At 46.9% G+C, this 17,841-nt stretch overlaps 1 protein-coding gene across 1 annotated transcript in view; it reads right to left on the bottom strand.

Annotated features, from left to right (window-relative positions):
- Positions 1 to 231: 231 nt before the first annotated feature.
- The window catches only part of LOC140312734 (TBC1 domain family member 12-like), a 32,285-nt gene continuing 14,675 nt past the window's right edge, over positions 232 to 17,841 (bottom strand). The window contains exons 3-13 of the mRNA XM_072390525.1: positions 11,501 to 11,634; positions 10,637 to 10,719; positions 9,181 to 9,298; positions 9,005 to 9,111; positions 7,710 to 7,793; positions 7,540 to 7,634; positions 7,394 to 7,465; positions 5,439 to 5,567; positions 3,861 to 3,970; positions 3,150 to 3,408; positions 232 to 3,063 (exon numbers count right to left, since the gene is read on the bottom strand). Coding sequence (XP_072246626.1) covers positions 2,992 to 3,063; positions 3,150 to 3,408; positions 3,861 to 3,970; positions 5,439 to 5,567; positions 7,394 to 7,465; positions 7,540 to 7,634; positions 7,710 to 7,793; positions 9,005 to 9,111; positions 9,181 to 9,298; positions 10,637 to 10,719; positions 11,501 to 11,634 — 1,263 coding nt within the window. The 3' untranslated portion in view covers positions 232 to 2,991. The remainder of the gene's footprint in view (positions 3,064 to 3,149; positions 3,409 to 3,860; positions 3,971 to 5,438; positions 5,568 to 7,393; positions 7,466 to 7,539; positions 7,635 to 7,709; positions 7,794 to 9,004; positions 9,112 to 9,180; positions 9,299 to 10,636; positions 10,720 to 11,500; positions 11,635 to 17,841) is intronic.

The following is a 17,841-nucleotide window of genomic DNA, read 5'->3' as shown; positions in this document are numbered from 1 at the left end:
GATAATGAAAGTTCGTTCTTTTTTTTTTTTAAGAACTGCTTAATTTCTGCAGACCAATCATCCCCCAAAGAGTTTGGCAACACCCTTCCCTGACCTCTGACCTCTGGGATCTCTGGGCCTCAGCTCATTTGGCAGGATGAGGAGACTCTATATGAGGCAGGTGGTCATAATGTTACGGCTGATCGGTTTAAATGTTCGTGCTTTTAACACATATTTAAAGAAGAGGCGGGATTCGCTTTGCTCATATTTTTATTTACACATTAATCTAGTGGACATTATAAGAAAAGAAAACTTTTTTACAGTTTATGTACATGAACTGTAAGGCTTTATGAAAAGAACTGTACACTGAAATTAGACCAGAACCCTAAGAAACAAGCAAGAGCTACACGACTTTACATTAAAGTAGAAAATACGTCTGAAATTTAATTAAAAAGTATGAATGGAGCACTTTTCTCCACCTGTAAGGTGGAGCTGGGTGACGGAGGGGAATCTTTCTGATGTTATGAACGCATCAACCACCCAAGACTATATTGCACTTCGATTTATTCCAGACAGAAGAGCTCACAACGTGCACGCTCAGCGTTTCTGAGTCCATGTCTTTACTTCCGGCTGCAGACGGCTTCATTGGGCCGAACTTCCGTTCTTTATCTGAGCATCAAACCGAAGCAGTTTCCCAAAGCTTTCATTTAAAATGCTTAAAAACGGGCTGAGAGCAGAGAGCAGAGTCTGAATATCTCCGGATTAAAAAGGAAAAGAATAAGTTAGGTGTGGAGAGCAGAACCAAACCGACAGAACATCACATTCAACAGTTAAGAGCGTTTTATTACTTAGTTTATCTTAGTTTCTCAAAGTGCTCGTGAGGTTTCCTTCCTGATGAACCGTCGTTCATCATGGACTGAAGGCCTGTTTCCCGCCGTTTCATGCTAACGCTACGCTAACAGGAAGTTTATGACTCACACAGGATCTAAACCACTTTCCTGAGCCATCTGATGCCCACGGCGTGCCCCCAAAACCTGGAGTGTAACCCGGCTGCGGTGCAGAGAACCCCCCCAGAGAAGATGGACTCCACCTGATCTCAGCTTTGTTTTCAGCTCAGTTTGAAACATTCAGCGCTTGCTTTTCACTCAGAGGTAGATTTTAGTCACCATAATGTCTCCTGCTCATCTTCTCTGGGGCTTTTCTGCTGGAACAGCCTCTAAAAGCTGCCGTCGGCTCACTTTTTCATCACGCTGGCCCACGCTTTAACCGGTAGTGTCTGGAGAAGTGGGATAAACTGAGAGTAAAGCACTCAGTCCATCAAATTAGCGTTGGTTCACGAGTTCATCTGCAGCTTTTTGGATAAAAATCACAGAATGAGACTTTAATTTGGAAGCAAACCTTTAAAGTTCCATCGCTGTGACTAATTTAACTCCTGATTAAGACCAAATATCTCTCTATATCGGAGTGAAAGCTGGTAAATTCTTTACTGTCGTGTTTGTTGTTCATTCAGAGGCTGAAAAAAAAGCCTTTTAATTGAATTAATTACCCGTCATCGTGGTTTTAACCTTTATTTATCAGGTTCTGGTGTGAAAACTTGGCCCCTGAATCTAAAAAAAGCTTCTTCTTTCTTACGCTGAGGATAAAGAAAAGGATCCATGTTACTTTTAGAGTAAAACGCATAAAAAGTATTTCAGGATCTTTATTTTTTCCAATGATTTAACAGTTATTATAAGTGCTGCTGATTTCATTTTAACACACAACGTCTGCGGGAAAAAGACCACGATGTCAACAGTTAGCATTTCATCTGTCCCACAGCTCAGATTCTGAGTGGAGAGACGGTTTTATTCAACCGGCGGGTTGAAACTTTCTAAAGATACGTGACAAAGAAAAGCAGCGATTCCTCTTCTGAGAGGCTGGAACAGTGGAGGAATATTTGAGTGATTCACTTCTTTATGTTCGTGTTGCTGGAGCTGGAATGATTTACAAGCAGGTCTCAGGAAGTGTTTTAGTTAATATGAACTTTTTAGACTTGCTGCTGAATTATTTTTTTTATAGATGATGCATCAAGCAACAAATAATAATAAAAAACAGCCTCATTTTCCAGCCTAAAGTCCTACTAAAAGCTAAGAGCCAAGGCAGTTTTAGTTTGCTCCCCGCGTAAGCGTGAACGATTCATTTAGCTTCAGCGCTGCAGCCATAAAGTGCTTTCAGAGGAAATCTGGATCCTTTGATGGCCCCTTTGTAGCTTCTGTTAATAATTTACCAGCAGAACTGAGGAGAATCTTTTCTTTACACCAACAGTAACAAATATTCATGACTTTAAGGCTCATTTAACACCTTCAGAAAATACGTTTGTTATAATTATTATCCTGTGAAAACGTCTCAACCACGAAATACTTGAACCACATTCTGCATCATTTTTAAATGACCCAAACCTCCCATGTTGGAGGTTTCCTGCCAACAGATGGACATTTTCATTTAAACGGGAGCCGCACCAACCAGCTAAAACCGGTTAGCATTAGCCATCTCAGTGAAGCTTCCCATCACCTTCAGATCCAGGCAGCTGGTTCAAGAAAAGCAGCAAATTAAAGAGTTTGTTTGTTAAATCAAAACCACAAGAACCCACGTGAAGAATTAAACCTCGGAGGTTATATCTGAAGTCGTTAGAAAATGATTAGCACCAACAATCTCTGAGAAGTACACGGGGCGCGATGCTCGGTGTTAGCGGCGTCCCGACGTGGAGGCGGAGCCGTGGCCTCAGGAAATAACACGGAGCCTTATCAGACTGTCGGTTTAATGCGTCGGCTGCAGCAGCTTCAACAGCTGCTTTCACTGTGTGCTGAAATACTGACTGGAAGAGATGAGGGTTCACCAACCACTCAGCTTCCTGCTGGTCCCGCCGCCGCCGCCGCCGCCGCCTCACTTCCAGCTCCACAGCTCAGCCTCTGCGGTGACTTCAGGCTGTGCAGCTCGAAGCCGAGAGTCAGGAGCTAGCATCAGGGTTGGCTGGTGTTAGCTTCTCAGAGCTGGGCTGCTGTTCTTCTCCACCTCTTTGCCTCCATCCTTCATCAAAGCAGAAAACACCTGAAAGGAAGCAGATGAGAACCGTGAAACTCTTCTGCTCAGTGAGAAGTGAGTTCGCTCTCCTGAGGGCTGAGCGGGAGGCTGACCTGAGCCCAGCGGCGGTTCCTGCTGATCATGTGCGTGTTGGCCATGGCGTTGAAGAGCGTTTGTGACTGCAGGTCCTCCGGCAGGCGCGTGAGGAACTGAGCGATGTGGATGAAGTCCATCTGCAGCAGGACGTCCTCAAACAGCCGCAGGATCCCCAGCCCGGTCCGGAACAAGCTCTCCTCGCCGTCCCGGCAGAAGACGTCCCACACCCGACACGCCACGTCCAGGGGCAGCGACTTACTGTACAGAGTGAAGATCCTGGACAGACACCGGTTTACCTTGTAAAAGGTGCATTTTAACAGCCTCTGAGGTGTAACAGGGTGGATGAGCTAAAGTAAGACCAGACAAGTATCTGCAGCCAGAGGAAGGAAGTGCTTTTTCAGTTTCTATTCATCTCTTAGAGCATAATCAGCGTAAACCCATCAGAGTTTAACATTTTATCCCTCTGATTTACAGCTCCTTTTGTCACTATCTGCACTGCTTCATTTCCAAAGTTTAAATAAAACGATCTGCCTGAAGTACAGCTCTGGTTGACAGATGAAATCTTGGAATTAAATCCTAAAAAAGGACCATCTGAGTTTTAACAAATGGACCATCTTCATTCAAATTCCATCTTTTAAATGCTCAGAAACAACATGAATCCCAGAGGAGCCTCATCCGACGGCGGCGTGGTCGCCTTGGAAACAGAGAAGAAGGTTTTAAGAACTCACCAGTCGATCAGATAGAGGTCGGGGGTCAGGCTGTTGGTTTGAAAGTGGCTGAAGAGACGAGGCAGATTCTCCTCAAAGAAAATCTCGAAGGCTGCAAAATACTTCAACATCTGAAGCACACAGAAGGAGAGGAGAGAGAGAGAGAGCTTAGAAAACTCATCTGTGGCTCTGAGCTGGACACCATGAGAGCATTTCTGCCATTTAGGAGCCGTGGAAACGCTGCTTTACAGACTTAATCGTGGCAGCAGATTATCGTTCACACCTGCTCAGAGATTTCAGAGTTTTCAGAGAGAGAAAAGCAACCTTTCACCATCCGAAACAACTCAAACCTCAAGAAGGTCACAGATGCAGGGACGACTGGTATAATTGGGCTAACAGGGCTCAGCCCTCCTTACATTATTCTATAAAAATTAGAATATAATATATAAATATCTCAATAAAAACTTTAAACAAATTGTTTTTTAATTTTTGATCAGAGGCGGAGCAAAATCTGAACTGAAACCCATGAAATCGGTGAAAACAGGCTAATTATCTACAGCCCATGCGAAGCAACTCAGTTCCACTTGACTTTTCTTCAACATTTGAGTGACAGGTTGCAAGTCCCGCCCCCTCCATTTGTGGCTCATTTGGGCTAAATATGTACAGCCCAAAGCCGGCAGATTTGGGCCAATCACAGACGACTCTACTTGATTGCGTGTGAAGGGCGAAACTTTGACTAACGGCTAACGTTAGAAAAGCTAACGGCTAACGTTAGAAAGGCTAACGGCTAACGTTAGAAAGGCTAACGGCTAACGTTAGAAAAGCTAACGGCTAACGTTAGAAAGGCTAACAGCTAACGTTAGAAAAGCTAACGGCTAACGTTAGAAAGACTAACGGCTAACGTTAGAAAGGCTAACGGCTAACTTAGAAAAGGCTAACGGCCTCTTGAAGCTTCTCTTCAAATAAGGTAGACCCCCCCATTCCTGTCACACAGATGGCACATTTTGTGGAGTATTTTTTCTCTTAACGTCTTTCTGGAGTGTTTTTCTGGAGTTACTATTTTAGTTTAGTGCTGATGTTTGGATTATTGTGTTCCAAAGCTAATTGCAATAGGCTATAAGTCTGGGTTGACCTTTTTTAAACCCTTTTATGGTGTGAAAGTATGTGTATTTACAGAGAGATGGTAGATGGTTTATTTTCCATCAGTGCATTCTTCTAAATAGTGTTTTGGTGGTTTGTTGAAAAGGCCCGTGCTGTTGTGATAGTTTAAACTTTCTAACAGGACACCTTTTATGTTGAAATACAACTACTTGGCTTTTTATAATACATTAGCCCCCCCATTCAATGTCACCACAAGCCGTCACTGCATAGCTGGGAAGAACACATCAGTATTGCATCAGCCTGTGGCTGCCTAACATCCTGCTGATATCCTCAGCTGATCGGCTGCAGGATGGTCTGATGCCACACATAAAAAATGTGCTATGAAAGGTTCGAGTCATTTCAGATGGCGGAAACTCTCCTCCCTGCTTCTGGGAGCGCTCTGCCTGCAGCAGGAAAGGTCCTGAGACTCAGAAAAGGAGGAGAAAGCAGTGAGCGCACCAGTTCGTGGTCCACTCGGAAGAAGGCCATCTGACAGGGTTTATTGAGCAGGTTGGCGAAGGTGATGAAGGCCTCGGCCTCCTCCAGGTTGAGGATCAGCACAGCGGCGATGAACGACATTCCCTGGACCTGAAACACAGACCTCAGATCAGCTGTTTGCAGCAAACTGTCTTTAACTGAATCCTCAGTGTCAGATAAACACCAGGAGCTGCTTCTGAGCTAAACAGCACCGATATGAGCCGCTAAGCTGACATCTTCTAAGCAGAAGAGTCGTTTCATCATGCGTCTCTGGTTCATTTCAGGTGATGAGACTTTAAAGCAGGGGTCGGGAACCTATGGCTCGCGAGCCAGGTGTGGCTCTTTTGATGACTGCATCTGGCTCACAGATAAAACAAAATATTCTCACTTGTTTTAATCCATCCATTGATTTTTCATGTCCTGTTCAGGGCTGCAGGAGCATTATTTTAATTGGATGATACTGGACTACGTTGGCAGCGTAAAACAGGTAAACGCCCCCTTTTGAATCAGTCTGCTCGGTCATTAGCTCAAAGCTAACCCTTCGACGAAGAAGATGGCGAAAAGAAAAAAAGATGGCGAGTATCGTACATTTCAGGCCGAATGGACTGAAGAATTCGCCAAATTCTGCGGTGTGTCTAATTTGCAAAGACAAAATTACATCGATGAAACGGTCGAATGTAAAGCGGCACTTCGACACACGCCATGCTACCTTTGCATCAAAATACCCGGCAGGAGACAGCAGAAAGAAAGCGTGCCGAGAGCTACTGAGCAGGGTACAAGCCAGAGCTACTGAGCAGGGTACAAGCTAGAGCTACTGAGCAGGGTACAAGCCAGAGCTACTGAGCAGGGTACAAGCTAGAGCTACTGAGCAGGGTACAAGCTAGAGCTACTGAGCAGGGTACAAGCTAGAGCTACTGAGCAGGGTACAAGCTAGAGCTACTGAGCAGGGTACAAGCTAGAGCTACTGAGCAGGGTACAAGCTAGAGCTACTGAGCAGGGTACAAGCTAGAGCTACTGAGCAGGGTACAAGGTAGTGCTACTGAGCAGGGTACAAGCCAGAGCTACTGAGCAGGGTACAAGCTAGAGCTACTGAGCAGGGTACAAGCCAGAGCTACTGAGCAGGGTACAAGCTAGAGCTACTGAGCAGGGTACAAGCCAGAGCTACTGAGCAGGGTACAAGCTAGAGCTACTGAGCAGGGTACAAGCTAGAGCTACTGAGCAGGGTACAAGCTAGAGCTACTGAGCAGGGTACAAGCTAGAGCTACTGAGCAGGGTACAAGCTAGAGCTACTGAGCAGGGTACAAGCTAGAGCTACTGAGCAGGGTACAAGCTAGAGCTACTGAGCAGGGTACAAGCTAGAGCTACTGAGCAGGGTACAAGCTAGAGCTACTGAGCAGGGTACAAGCTAGAGCTACTGAGCAGGGTACAAGCTAGAGCTACTGAGCAGGGTACAAGCGAGCCAGCAACAACCCGGCAAGGTGACTATAATGCTGCTAGCTTTGCTGAAACCATTGAAAACCATTCACAGATGGCGAGTATGCTAATAAATAATATGCTAATATATGCTAATATAATATGCTAATAAATTCAGAGGCTTATTATACTGACATTTAGTTCCCTTTTAAAATATATTATATGGCTCTCATTGAAATAAATTTCCAATTTTTTTTGCTTTCATGGCTCTCTTAGTCAAAAAGGTTCCCGACCCCTGCTTTAAAGTCTGAACAGAAGCTTTCAGTGAAGCTTTCAGTCCACTTTAATCTACCTGACTAAAACTGAAACAAACCTAAAACTGTGTCCCAGAGATTAGACCGAGATCCTGCAGCTTTCTTTCTTAAATCCGAGTGAAAAGCTTCCAGATCAAAGACATGATGGGAAGTCAAAAGTGTCAGAATCCCTGGTTTTTAACCCTGTGAGGTTAACAGAGGAGGACTTACGTAGCCGATGTCGGGTCTGTAACAGGTGTAAGCGCCGAGGACGCTGTGGAGGAGGTCGTGATAAGGACCGCCCTGTGGGAGGAAAAGAGTCAGTGGATCAGATCAGACTCAGAGCTGCAGACTGTCAGCTGCTGCAGGGAAGGTACCTTCTGGAAGATGAAGAGCGAGGGGAAGGTTCTGGAAATGTCCAGCTTGATGAGGTCCAGACTGGACTCTCTGTCAGCCAGAGATGCTCCTCCATCTGAAAGGAGAACAGAACAGCTTCTTTAACTTTTGTTCCCCTGCCGAGGTTCGCGCTCAGGAAACGGCATCGTACCGCTCTCACTGTCGTTCACTGAGCTGGTCTCACTGTAGCTCCTCCACTTCTCTTTGGCTCTGGACAGGAAGATCTCATACAGCTCTGAAACACAGAAAACCTGAACTTCAGCGACTCTTCCTCTCACACATTCTGCATGTCTTCATGCACAGCACATGTACTCTGAGCTCTAACTGAAGACGGAAGTCTTTAAAAACTACCCACCAAACATTTTAAAGGTTCAGTTCAACCAGTTGGACGCTGCAGTCTTTGGAAAACCCAACAAACAGAGCTTTACAACAATGGAGGTTTCCTAACTGCTCTCCTAACTGGTTTCCTAACTGCTCTCCTAACTGCTTTCCTAACTGCTCTCCTAACTGGTCTCCTAACTGGTCTCCTAACTGGTCTCCTAACTGGTTTCCTAACTGGTCTCCTAACTGGTCTCCTAACTGGTTTCCTAACTGGTCTCCTAACTGCTCTCCTAACTGCTTTCCTAACTGGTCTCCTAACTGCTCTCCTAACTGGCTTCCTAACTGGTTTCCTAACTGGTCTCCTAACTGGTCTCCTAACTGGTTTCCTAACTGCCGCCCACAAGTCATATTCACTTCCTGTTTGCATTCACTTCCTGTTTGCATTCACTTCCTGTTTGCATTCACTTCCTGTTTGCATTCACTTCCTGTTTGCATGCGTTGGTGCTTTGGTGCAGGAGAGCAATGCAAAGAAGCTCTGAGCTGAGCTCTAACTGAAGACAGAAGTCTTTAAAAACTACCCACCGAACATTTTAAAGGTTCAGTTCAACCAGTTGGACGCTGCAGTCTTTGAAAAACTCAACAGACAGAGCTTTACAACAATGGAGGTTTCCTAACTGGTTTCCTAACTGGTCTCCTAACTGGTTTCCTAACTGGTTTCCTAACTGCCGCCCACAAGTCATATTCACTTCCTGTTTGCATTCACTTCCTGTTTGCATTCACTTCCTGTTTGCATTCCCTTCCTGTTTGCATGTTTTGGTGCAGGAGAGCAATGCAAAGAAGCTCTGAGCTGAGCTCTAACTGAAGACAGAAGTCTTTAAAAACTACCCACCGAACATTTTAAAGGTTCAGTTCAACCAGTTGGACGCTGCAGTCTTTGGAAAACCCAACAGACAGAGCTTTAACGGCAGCAGACGGCGTGTTTTTAAGTAAGGAAGCAACATGTGACCCACAATGGAGCACTGACACAAACTTAATGTTCCTTCTTGTTGGTTTGGCTCCTCCTTTGGGATCCGAAGACATTTCTAAAAGCGTGCTAAATCCAAAGAGAAATATGCGGGTTTCTACCTGGCGTGATGTTCAGCTCGTTGCCGATGGCGAGGCTCCACACTCTCCCTCTGACGCTGGGAGGAAGTCCCTGCCACCAGAGCTCCCTGACCCGCCTCGTCCCCCTCCTGCACAGAAACACATGAGCTGCAGACGAGCTCCTGCTGAGCAGCACACACACAGCTGTGGAGACTTACACGGTGTCCCACTGTGGCAGGATCTCAGTGTTCCAGATCACCATGGCGTTGGAGATGCTGTCCTCCTGCCTGTGTCTCTCCTTCATCTGCCGCTTCTTCCTCTGGGCTTCTTTCATCTCTGACAGACACAAGTTTAGTTTGACCAACTCAAACAATCAAAGCGGAACATCTTTGAACTTTGAACTAAAAACCTCTGCAGATGGTCCAGAATCAGCCTAAAAGAACCCGTCCCCCCCCCCTCTGTTCATTGAGCTCCTCTGGCTGCCCTTAGCCGCCTGCAAGTCATATTCACTTCCTGTTTGCATGCTTTGATGCTTTGGTGCAGGAGACTGGTTTCCTAACTGGTCTCCTAACTGGTTTCCTAACTGGTCTCCAAACTGGTTTCCTAACTGGTCTCCAAACTGGTTTCCTAACTGGTCTCCTAACTGGTTTCCTAACTGGTCTCCTAACTGGTTTCCTAACTGGTCTCCAAACTGGTTTCCTAACTGGTCTCCTAACTGGTTTCCTAACTGGTTTCCTAACTGGTTTCCTAACTGCTCTCCTAACTGCTCTCCTAACTGTTCTCCTAACTGGTTTCCTAACTGGTTTCCTAACTGGTCTCCTAACTGGTTTCCTAACTGGTCTCCTAACTGGTCTCCTAACTGGTTTCCTAACTGGTCTCCTAACTGGTCTCCTAACTGGTTTCCTAACTGGTCTCCTAACTGGTCTCCTAACTGGTCTCCTAACTGGTTTCCTAACTGGTCTCCTAACTGGTCTCCTAACTGGTCTCCTAACTGGTTTCCTAACTGGTCACCTAACTGGTTTCCTAACTGGTCTCCTAACTGGTCTCCAGCCTGTGAAACCTCTGCAGATGGTCCAGAACGCGGCGGTGCGTCTGGTCTTGGATCAGCCTAAAAGAACCCGTCCCCCCTCTGTTCATTGAGCTCCTCTGGCTGCCCTTAGCATCAGATCCAAGTCCCTGATGTTAGCTACAAAGAGCTTAATGGAACGGCTCCATCTACTTGAATGCTCTTGCAAAGGCTTCTGTCCCAACTGGGTCCCTCCGTTGGTCCCAGGATTGTCGTCTAGCAGCTCCTACACCACGCCTAAGACAATCCAAACTCTGTTCATGTGTCGTCCCACGATGGTGGAATGACCTACCGAGCGCTACCAGAACAGGGGCGTCCCTGTCTATCTTCAAGAAGCTCCTGAAAACCCAGCTCTTCAGAGAGCATCTCCTATCCCAGCACTTACCTTGTACTTCCCTCCCCCCTCTATCTCTGCACTTTATCTTTCTGCACTTCCTTCTATGCCTGCACCCTATCTCTACTCTGTCCCCTCTGACAGAGTCGGACTCCTGGGTTCCTTCTATGGAGCTTATTGTTAGCTTTTTATAAAGCTGTTATATCTTCATCTTTGGATAAAAGCGTCTGATAAATACAGAAACATAAAAACAAGCAGGTCTGTGTGTTTTTACCTCTCCTCTTGGCTCCTGCCACCATCTCCTCATACTCCAGTTTGTGTCTCTGAGTTTCCTCCATAGACTTGGCAGGGAGGTTCCTGACAGACAGACAATGAGACAGACGTTGGGCCCTGAAGCGCTCATTTACAACATGCTGCAAGTCAATAGCTGTTTAAAACAAGTTGAAATAATGTATATTTAATATATAATGTTCAGGGTTTTCAGAGCCGGTTTCAAACCAGAGCTCCGTGATGGAGTGGAGATAAAAGGCTGACTGCTCCTCCAAAGCTGCAGCGTTATAGATCAGCGTTTCCCTCCTCTTACAAACCTGATTACCAGGCTTCTGCACAGCTTGATGAAGAGCTGCTGAGCTGCCCCATTAATCTGAATCAGGAGTGTAGGAGCAGGGAAACCTAGGGCCGGGGGTCCTGAGGACCAGAAATCATAGAGCTTTCGTGGAAAATTGATGACTTAAACTGTTTGGATTCACTTTGGGAAGAACAAAGCAGAAAAGCAGCTCTGCAGATGTTGGCCCTGAGGATCAGATTTATGCCAGGAGGTTCATCTCATGCTGTTACAGACGGTCTGTGCCTCCCAAACAACTCCTGACACCCTGGAAGTCGCAGACTAAAGATTCTGCAAAGACTCCACATCTACAACCAGAATATTTCCCATCATGCACCTGCTGGGAATTCTTAACAATAATGAAGTCGACCAATAAGCAGCTTTCAGCCACAGCTGCATTCTTAGGTGCTGGAAACTCTTTGCTCCTCCTTTTGTACGGTAAAATTGATCCGTAGGTTGTTGTTTTTATTGCCTCATCGTCATGGTTACCCCACAACAACTCATTACATCGACTGGTGTTTCAGAGCTACTCACAATGGCCGATCCTCTAAGATGAGAGCTGTGGTGGACAGAGGCTCAAACTCCAGGTTCTTCCTCCTTCCGGCCACCTGGGGGCACTGAGGACACGAGGAGCCACCCGAGTCCTTGGCCTCCTCCTGCTCTGGACACTGAACAAAGAGAAGAACTGTCACAGAGGGCTGAAATCCAACAGCTCGACTCGGCTTTGTTCCACTTGGTGCTGCGGCTCTGTCATGGATGGTTTGTTTGAGCCGCCTGTCTGAAAAGATTACATCCGGCTCAGAGGAGTAATCTTCCCCTGCTTGTGTTCTGCTGGCTGTGAAAAAAGGTGTTACAAAGCAAAAAAAAGTGCAGAATTACACGGTTTAAGGCTTAAACATTTGACAGAAACAACATCATCCAGCTGTGGATGCTCAAATTTCAGAACACCAACCCAGATCTTTCTGGAAAACACTCAAACAGCCCGATGTGAGCAGGAAGAGAGGCTGAGGTGACGTTTAAAGACTCTTAAATTCTTCTAAATAAACCTGCTGTCACTGGCATGTTTGGAAATACGGCTTCTTGATCGTCTTCACTGAATTATCACGGGTCACACACATCATCTGCAGTCGCTGCATGAGAAACTGAGCGTGTTCAGGCCGTCTCATGAATGTAAATGTTTGTGTCCTGGTGTGAGCGCTCCAACAGTGAAAGGCATCAATTGTGTGTGTTTAGCCTTTACAATAAAGAGCTCATTGACAGTAGCAGGACAGCTGCAGGTCAACAAGACAACACGTCTTTTATAAACTCATTTCCCAGATCAACCAACAGGGGGAGACAGAGTTCACCGGCTGATTCTGCAGTAATATGCATAAAATCATGTGAGATCCAATGATTAAACTGCTAAAAATAACTATTTTCCGAATCAAAACCAAAGCTCTAGATTTAAATCCCATTTCCAGATGTTTTCTGAAATGTTTAACATCCCTGCATTTGAACACAGAACCAGATGTAGAATCTGAAGCAGCAACACTCAGTAATAGCTGATGTTTCCTTCACCTTTAATGACACTTTCTAATGCTTTGGGAACTGAGGACACTGACTGTTGCAGCTTTTCTGCACCCATTCCTGCTGAATGTAAGACCGCAGCTGCTCAACAGTCCGTGGTTGTCGTACAAAGGAACTTCCTGCACGCAAACAGAAGGCAGAAGTGTTCCCTCCATCGTCTGCATGACAGTGTGAACAAAACAAAGGGGCTGATGTTTGGCTGTTCTGACAGGTTACTGCGACACACCGGATTAAACTAAATGAAGTGAAAACAAAAACAGAAGCTGGAGTTACTCCAGCAGCATGAGCAGGAGCAGCCTCCACTCCTCTGGTGTCGGTGTTTCCACCAGATGTTGGACCCTTGCTGCAGGGATTTACTCTCATTCAGCCACAGCAGCTTTCACGAGTCCCAACACCTGCAGGGCGATCTGGCTGGAACTCCGGTTCAGTGGGGCTGGGGTCAGGGCCCCTGTGGAAGGAAAAAACTGTGCAAAAAGCTGCTGAAACAGGAGAGAGCTGAGGTCAGGGCCCCTGTGCACGGCAGGTTCTGTTGTGCATGTTCTACCAAACAAAACAAGGAAAAAACCTGTGCAAAAAGCTGCTGAAACAGGAGAGAGAGCTGAGGTCGGGGCCCCTGTGGACGGCAGGTTCTGCTGTGCATGTTCTACCAAACAAAACCAGGAAAAAACCTGTGCAAGAAGCTGCTGAAACAGGAGAGAGCTGAGGTCAGGGCCCCTGTGGACGGTAGGTTCTGTTGTGCATGTTCTCCCACACAAAACAAGAATAAAACCTGTGCAAAAAGCTGCTGAAACAGGAGAGAACTGAGGTCAGGGCCCCTGTGGACGGTAGGTTCTGTTGTGCATGTTCTCCCACACAAAACAAGGAAAAAACCTGTGCAAAAAGCTGCTGAAACAGGAGAGAGCTGAGGTCAGGGCCCCTGTGGACGGCAGGTTCTGTTGTGCATGTTCTCCCAAACAAAACCAGGAAAAAACCTGTGCAAAAAGCTGCTGAAACAGGAGAGAGCTGAGGTCAGGGCCCCTGTGGACGGCAGGTTCTGCTGTGCATGTTCTACCAAACAAAACAAGGAAAAAACCTGTGCAAAAAGCTGCTGAAACAGGAGAGAGCTGAGGTCAGGGCCCCTGTGGACGGCAGGTTCTGTTGTGCATGTTCTACCAAACAAAACAAGGAAAAAACCTGTGCAAAAAGCTGCTGAAACAGGAGAGAGCTGAGGTCAGGGCCCCTGTGCACGGTAGGTTCTGTTGTGCATGTTCTCCCAAACAAAACCAGGAAAAAACCTGTGCAAAAAGCTGCTGAAACAGGAGAGAACTGAGGTCAGGGCCCCTGTGGACGGCAGGTTCTGTTGTGCATGTTCTACCAAACAAAACAAGGAAAAAACCTGTGCAAAAAGCTGCTGAAACAGGAGAGAGCTGAGGTCAGGGCCCCTGTGGACGGCAGGTTCTGCTGTGCATGTTCTACCAAACAAAACAAGGAAAAAACCTGTGCAAAAAGCTGCTGAAACAGGAGAGAGAGCTGAGGTCAGGGCCCCTGTGGACGGCAGGTTCTGCTGTGCATGTTCTACCAAACAAAACAAGGAAAAAACCTGTGCAAAAAGCTGCTGAAACAGGAGAGAGAGCTGAGGTCAGGGCCCCTGTGGAAGGAAAAAACCTGTGCAAAAAGCTGCTGAAACGGGAGAGAGCTGAGGTCAGGGCCCCTGTGGAAGGAAAAAACCTGTGCAAAAAGCTGCTGAAACGGGAGAGAGCTGAGGTCAGGGCCCCTGTGGACGGCAGGTTCTGCTGTGCATGTTCTACCAAACAAAACAAGGAAAAAACCTGTGCAAAAAGCTGCTGAAACAGGAGAGAGCTGAGGTCAGGGCCCCTGTGCACGGTAGGTTCTGTTGTGCATGTTCTCCCAAACAAAACCAGGAAAAAACCTGTGCAAAAAGCTGCTGAAACAGGAGAGAGCTGAGGTCAGGGCCCCTGTGCACGGTAGGTTCTGTTGTGCATGTTCTCCCAAACAAAACCAGGAAAAAACCTGTGCAAAAAGCTGCTGAAACAGGAGAGAGAGCTGAGGTCAGGGCCCCTGTGCACGGTAGGTTCTGTTGTGCATGTTCTACCAAACAAAACAAGGAAAAAACCTGTGCAAAAAGCTGCTGAAACAGGAGAGAGAGCTGAGGTCAGGGCCCCTGTGGACGGCAGGTTCTGTTGTGCATGTTCTACCAAACAAAACAAGGAAAAAACCTGTGCAAAAAGCTGCTGAAACAGGAGAGAGCTGAGGTCAGGGCCCCTGTGCACGGTAGGTTCTGTTGTGCATGTTCTCCCAAACAAAACCAGGAAAAAACCTGTGCAAAAAGCTGCTGAAACAGGAGAGAGAGCTGAGGTCAGGGCCCCTGTGCACGGTAGGTTCTGTTGTGCATGTTCTACCAAACAAAACAAGGAAAAAACCTGTGCAAAAAGCTGCTGAAACAGGAGAGAGAGCTGAGGTCAGGGCCCCTGTGGAAGGAAAAAACCTGTGCAAAAAGCTGCTGAAACGGGAGAGAGCTGAGGTCAGGGCCCCTGTGGACGGCAGGTTCTGCTGTGCATGTTCTACCAAACAAAACAAGGAAAAAACCTGTGCAAAAAGCTGCTGAAACAGGAGAGAGAGCTGAGGTCAGGGCCCCTGTGCACGGCAGGTTCTGTTGTGCATGTTCTACCAAACAAAACAAGGAAAAAACCTGTGCAAAAAGCTGCTGAAACAGGAGAGAGCTGAGGTCAGGGCCCCTGTGCACGGCAGGTTCTGTTGTGCATGTTCTACCAAACAAAACAAGGAAAAAAACTTTGCAAAAAGCTGCTGAAACAGGAGAGAGAGCTGAGGTCAGGGCCCCTGTGGAAGGAAAAAACCTGTGCAAAAAGCTGCTGAAACAGGAGAGAGCTGAGGTCAGGGCCCCTGTGGACGGCAGGTTCTGCTGTGCATGTTCTACCAAACAAAACAAGGAAAAAACCTGTGCAAAAAGCTGCTGAAACAGGAGAGAGAGCTGAGGTCAGGGCCCCTGTGGACGGCAGGTTCTGTTGTGCATGTTCTCCCAAACAAAACCAGGAAAAAACCTGTGCAAAAAGCTGCTGAAACAGGAGAGAGAGCTGAGGTCAGGGCCCCTGTGGACGGCAGGTTCTGTTGTGCATGTTCTACCAAACAAAACAAGGAAAAAACCTGTGCAAAAAGCTGCTGAAACAGGAGAGAGCTGAGGTCAGGGCCCCTGTGCACGGTAGGTTCTGTTGTGCATGTTCTACCAAACAAAACAAGGAAAAAACCTGTGCAAAAAGCTGCTGAAACAGGAGAGAGCTGAGGTCAGGGCCCCTGTGGACGGCAGGTTCTGCTGTGCATGTTCTACCAAACAAAACAAGGAAAAAACCTGTGCAAAAAGCTGCTGAAACAGGAGAGAGAGCTGAGGTCAGGGCCCCTGTGGAAGGAAAAAACCTGTGCAAAAAGCTGCTGAAACAGGAGAGAGCTGAGGTCAGGGCCCCTGTGGACGGCAGGTTCTGCTGTGCATGTTCTACCAAACAAAACAAGGAAAAAACCTGTGCAAAAAGCTGCTGAAACAGGAGAGAGCTGAGGTCAGGGCCCCTGTGGACGGCAGGTTCTGTTGTGGTGCTGAAACGGGAGAGAGAGCACAGACTGACCTGAGGTCAGAGGGCTTAAACGTGGACAAGCAGAGAGAAAAGTCTGGAACTAAATGTGTGGAGCAACGTATAAAAGAGCAAATCATGTCAGAGTGGTACGACTGATAATAAGCAACATGATCAGAATCCCAGCTGGGATCGTTGTCTTGGCCGTGATCCCTGAAAAACAGCGTTTAGAGGAGTTGAAGTGAAGCCTGCCCTCCTCCTCTTTCCTTCCTCCTCCACAGTTTTGTCTGACGTGTCAACCAGCTTAAGCCAAACCACATCTGGCGGCTGTTTTCCTGATGATTCATCCGACTCTGGCTGCCATCATGTGAGCAGAGCGAGCACAGAGGCCAGCAGCCGTCAGCAACTGTCTGCGCTGAACGGGAAGGTCAGAGGTCACCGCAGGACCCTGCTGCCTGGCTCAAGGGAACCTCAGCAAGACGAAGACAACTCAGATTAACCTCAGACTGTGACACGGCTGCTGTCTGTCAGCTTTAACTGGATAACGGATGTGAAATTTAAACCATATCCACTGTGCAAACACCTCTGTAAGGAGCTGGAGTGAGAAGGTTCTGAGCAGCTTTTCAGCTGGTTCCCTCGTCCTCTCAGGGCTGATGCTTGGTTCTGGGATTAATGAGCAGAAATGTGCTTCACGTGGCAGGAGAGGCTCGAGCTGGCAGAGCCAAAGCAGAGCAGCAACAACTGAGGGATAGAGGTGGGAACTGGGATCATCTCCTCAGCAGCAGCAGGCAGAGTGTTGCTGACAGTAAATCCATTTCACAGACACCATGTTCCATGGAAACAGATGCAGCACAATGTTGTTTGAGCTCCTGACCGATAAAAAGAGGAAGAAAAACCAGCAGCAGATCTCTTTAAGAGCTATATTCTGTCCACATTTACAGTGGAGTAATGCTGTTTCCATCCTGCAGCCACATTTCTACCAGAGGAATGTGTTTTTTAACCATTCAGGCAGAAAAAAGGCTCCTAACTCAAGGGATGAACCAGTGTTGTGTCGACACAGAACAGACAACTTAGCAAAGAAGCCGTTTTAAACTGGATCTTTAGGCACTTTGTCACAAAGACACATCATTTGTTCCCATTTCTTTAGCTGCATCTATGAAAAACAGCAAAGAAAACACAGTTTGACAGACAGAAAATAGGATTTCTGCAGCAACAAGGTGATTCCCAAAGAGCTATTAGCTGAAAACTTGGCATATCTCAGCATGGTGTGCAGTGTGTCCTTAAAACATTTGAGGAAACTGGACAAGTGGAGGACAAAAGAAGAAGTGTCAGGCCTAAAAAACTATCTCCAGCAGATGAACAGGATCTGAAAGTGATGTCCTTAAGAAAGAGGAAAAAATCCAGCTGTGACCTGACAGGACCTGAGAGATGCATCTGGACCTTCAGCTGATCCATCTACTGTTGGCCCAAGCCTCATCAGAAATGGTCTCCATGGAAGGGTGGCTGTCAAGAAGCCGTTCTTAAGGAAGGGAAACAGGGAGAAAAGGCTGAGCTGTGCCAAATGACACAAGAAGTGGACTGAAAATCAGTGGCAACAGGTCTTATGGAGGGATGAATCCTCCCCAGAGCCCGGACCTCAACATTATTGAAGCAGTGTGGGATCATCTGACAGAGAACGGAACAAAAGGCAGCCCACATCCAAAGAAGAGCTTTGGGATGTCCTTCAAGAAG

Source organism: Leuresthes tenuis, unplaced genomic scaffold, assembly GCF_036924035.1.
Source record: "Leuresthes tenuis unplaced genomic scaffold, fLeuTen1.0.hap1 SCAF_8, whole genome shotgun sequence".
Taxonomy (NCBI): Eukaryota; Metazoa; Chordata; class Actinopteri; order Atheriniformes; family Atherinopsidae; genus Leuresthes; species Leuresthes tenuis.
The sequence above is the reverse complement of the archived record's forward strand: the minus strand, read 5'-3'. Positions and strand labels throughout refer to the sequence as shown.